The sequence below is a fragment of the Vicia villosa genome, linkage group LG6 (genome assembly GCF_029867415.1).
Source record: "Vicia villosa cultivar HV-30 ecotype Madison, WI linkage group LG6, Vvil1.0, whole genome shotgun sequence".
NCBI classification, from domain to species: Eukaryota; Viridiplantae; Streptophyta; class Magnoliopsida; order Fabales; family Fabaceae; genus Vicia; species Vicia villosa.
Genome location: NC_081185.1, coordinates 80,313,043 through 80,316,310, shown reverse-complemented (window position 1 = coordinate 80,316,310; position 3,268 = coordinate 80,313,043). Strand labels below are relative to the sequence as shown.

General features: G+C 52.6%; 1 protein-coding gene across 1 annotated transcript; it reads left to right on the top strand.

Annotated features, from left to right (window-relative positions):
* The first annotated feature begins 1,201 nt into the window (after positions 1-1,201).
* On the top strand, positions 1,202-2,596 carry LOC131613981 (uncharacterized). The gene has a single exon (XM_058885615.1). It carries the CDS (start codon positions 1,202-1,204, stop codon positions 2,594-2,596), a length of 1,395 nt encoding a protein of 464 aa, XP_058741598.1.
* Positions 2,597-3,268: the final 672 nt, after the last annotated feature.

Genomic DNA, 3,268 nt, shown 5'->3' with positions numbered 1-3,268 from the left:
GCAGAATCGACACTGAAGGGAGGGATAATAGTCCACTGCTGACGGGTCAGGGAGATCGAGGCACAAAGTCTCTCAGCCCACCAGGAACGAGCAATCACAAGTCCAAAACAACAGGAACGAGCAGGCTCAAATCCAGAACAACGAAGTTGACTCTAAGGACGGACGTCCCGCTTCCTCCTTCACTCATACCTCCCAGAGGCAAGTAACCCAGTACAAGGACAATCATGAGCAAGTCGACATCCCCGAGGATGCTGACCGCACAACCGTTGTCCTGCTCGCGGCCCTCAAAAAGACCAATCGCCTCATTCAGCAACAGGGTGAACGAATTGATAGGCTGGAAAGGAAGCGACGATCACGTTCTCCCCCGCGTAGGCGCTACCGATCTCGCTTCTCCTCATCCTCACGCTCCCCACCGAGGAGGCACCGCCGACGATCGCCCTCATCGTCACGCTCTCCGCCCAAGAGGTATCGCCGCCAAGGGTCCTATTCCCGCTCCCTTCGACGAAAAAACCAGAGACCAGAGGAAACGGAAACTGGAAGTCTCTCCCCCGAGCAAGAGCATCGGGGCCCCGCCAAAGCTGTTGCGAAGGGTCGCGGATGTTCCCCTCCCAAAGACAATCGCAAGACTTCTGGAAAAACCCAAGGGAAACCTCGGCGAAAGCACAGCAACCGCGGCAGACACTCAAACTCCCCCAGTCCAAGTGACGATGAGGACTTCCGCAACCCTTTATCGAAAGACATCCGAAGAGCCTGTCTATCCCGTGGAATGGAGAAACCCCCAACGCTGGACCTCTACGACGAGACCACAAATCCTGATGACCACATCCGGAGCATTGAAGCTGTGATGGACTACCACGTGGTCCGAGGATCTATCAAATGTCGGATCTTTCCGACCATGCTCAGGAAAGGAGCGATGACCTGGTACAGGCACCTTCCCCCCAACCCCATCCACTCTTGGTCAGAACTCAAGAAATTCTTCTCGAACCACTTCACAGCCTCTCGTCGGTAGCCGAAGTCTGAAGCGACCCTCAAGGCCGTAATTCAAGGGGCCAACGAACCTCTCCGAGAATACCTCAACGGGTTCAATAAAGAGGCCGTTCAGGTGCAGACAACTGATCACATGAAGAGATACCTCCTGGAACGGGGACTCCTCCCCGGCAGTGACTTCAAGAAAGCTATCAAAATCGAGAAAGTACGCACCATGGACGCCTTTCTGCTCAAAGCTCAAGCCTACATCGCCTATGAGGAAGGCAAAGCAACCGTGAAGAAATGCTCGAGAGGTAACGACGCTACCCGTAGTTCAAGCCAAGACTATTCTCTTTCTCGCCGAGGCAACGAAAAGAGAAAAGACGACAGGCCCCGTGACACTAAGGAGCAGAGAGGACCAGCTGGTCGGTTCAACGACTACACCTCGCTGATCACTTCTCGCGAGCGCATTTTGACCGAGTGCAAAAACACAGAGTTCAAAAACTCCAACGTTCGACCCCCGAAGCCAAATCCCACCAGACCGGGGACTGACAAGTCCAAATACTGCAAGTACCACATGAGTCATGGGCACCTAACCGACGAGTGCATACATCTGAAAGATGCCATCGAGACTCTAATCAAAGAAGGTCATCTCTCCAAGTATACGAAGAAAGGAGAGACTTCCCGGCGAGAAGGGCAAGGGACTTCTGACGAGGATAATTCACCAGATGACAGACCACTACAGGTTGCCCTATCTGTCACCCGACCAGAAGACTTCATACCCTCGGTCGGAGTGACCTCCGCCCTGAGCCCATGGGAAGGATTCCCGACCGCCGTGGTCATCTCTAACGGCGGAGATCCGGGCTCTCTCACGATCAGCTCGGTAAAGAGGATGTTTGACGAGCTCATCAGCGCCAACTCAGACCTCGGTCCAACCCTCCAGAAATTCAAGGGAAAATCAGATCTGATAACCTTCTACCTCGAAGAACTCCCGGGCGGAGCCCCAAATGCCACGATTCCCCTGCTCGTCCGAGCAAGGATGGCTAACTTTGACGTCCGTCGGATCCTGATCGACGAGGGAAGCTCAGTCGACATCATGTACTCCCACCTCTTCAAAACCCTCAAGCTGGACGACTCCCACCTCACTCCATATGTGGGCTCTGACCTCCAGGGCTTCAACGGAACCACCACCAAACCTTGGGGTTACGTCGAGCTGATCGTCATTTTCGGGGAAGGAGAGGCTTCCAGACAGGTCAAGACACGATTTTTGGTGATCGACTGCAAAACCCTCTACAACTGCATCACCGGACAGCCCACTCTAGCCGAACTCACGATCGTTCCCTCAACCGTGCACCTCAAGATAAAGTTCTACACGAAAAGGGGACGAGTAGCCACCATCAACGCCGACATCGAAGCGGCCAGAAGGATATTCGACGCGTCGATGAAGGGACTACAGCTGATCACCCCTCCTTCTAGCGCCAACAAGAAGCCACGGGCCGAAGACAAGCCAGCTCGGGAAGACCTGCAGCAACCGACCAATGTCAGCTCAATCGACCTCGACGCCCGTTTTACAAAAGAAGAACGGAAGAACGGCGAAGAGCCGCAACCGAGGACAACCCACCCTGTTTGACCAATTCCGGACGGCGACTTCGAGCTCGTCCCGCTGGGCGAAAACCCCGACAAGGCGGTGAAGATCGGCAAAGACATCCCGGATCTACCGAGGAAGCAACTCGTAGCATGCCTTCGAGCCAACGCTGACCTGTTCGCATGGAGCGCAGCTAAAATGCCCGGACTCGACCCTGAGATCTTCTGCCACCACCTCTCCATTGATCCAACCGCGAAGGCAGTAGTTCAACGTAGGCGTAGGCAGTCTCCCGAGAAAGCGGAGGCTGCTGAGAAAGCTATAAAAGACCTCCTAGAGGCAAATTTTATTTCCGAGGCCAAGTATTCAACTTGGCTCTCAAACGTTGTACTATTTAAAAAATCTAATGGAAAATGGAGAATGTGCGTTGACTATAACGATGTTAATAGTACTTGTCCCAAAGATGCTTACCCTTTTCCTAACATTGACAGACTGGTCGACAACTCGGCCGGTTATAAATTATTATCTTTTATGGAAGCTTACTGATCGCGACTTTACGTGTCTATAAATATGATAACTGCAAGTGCACAGTCGTGTCGTGTAGTTTTAAAAGATATCGAATCCACAGGGACTATGAATCGATCTACCGTTATCTAAGGTTACTATGTAAAGCTAGGAGTACTAAAATTTTCGATTGTTCCTAAGGGAAAGTGATTGTGA

Excerpts from the sequence above, each read along its gene's own strand:
- LOC131613981 (XM_058885615.1), top strand. The coding sequence starts at position 1,202 with ATGGACGCCTTTCTGCTCAAAGCTCAAGCCTACATCGCCTATGAGGAA.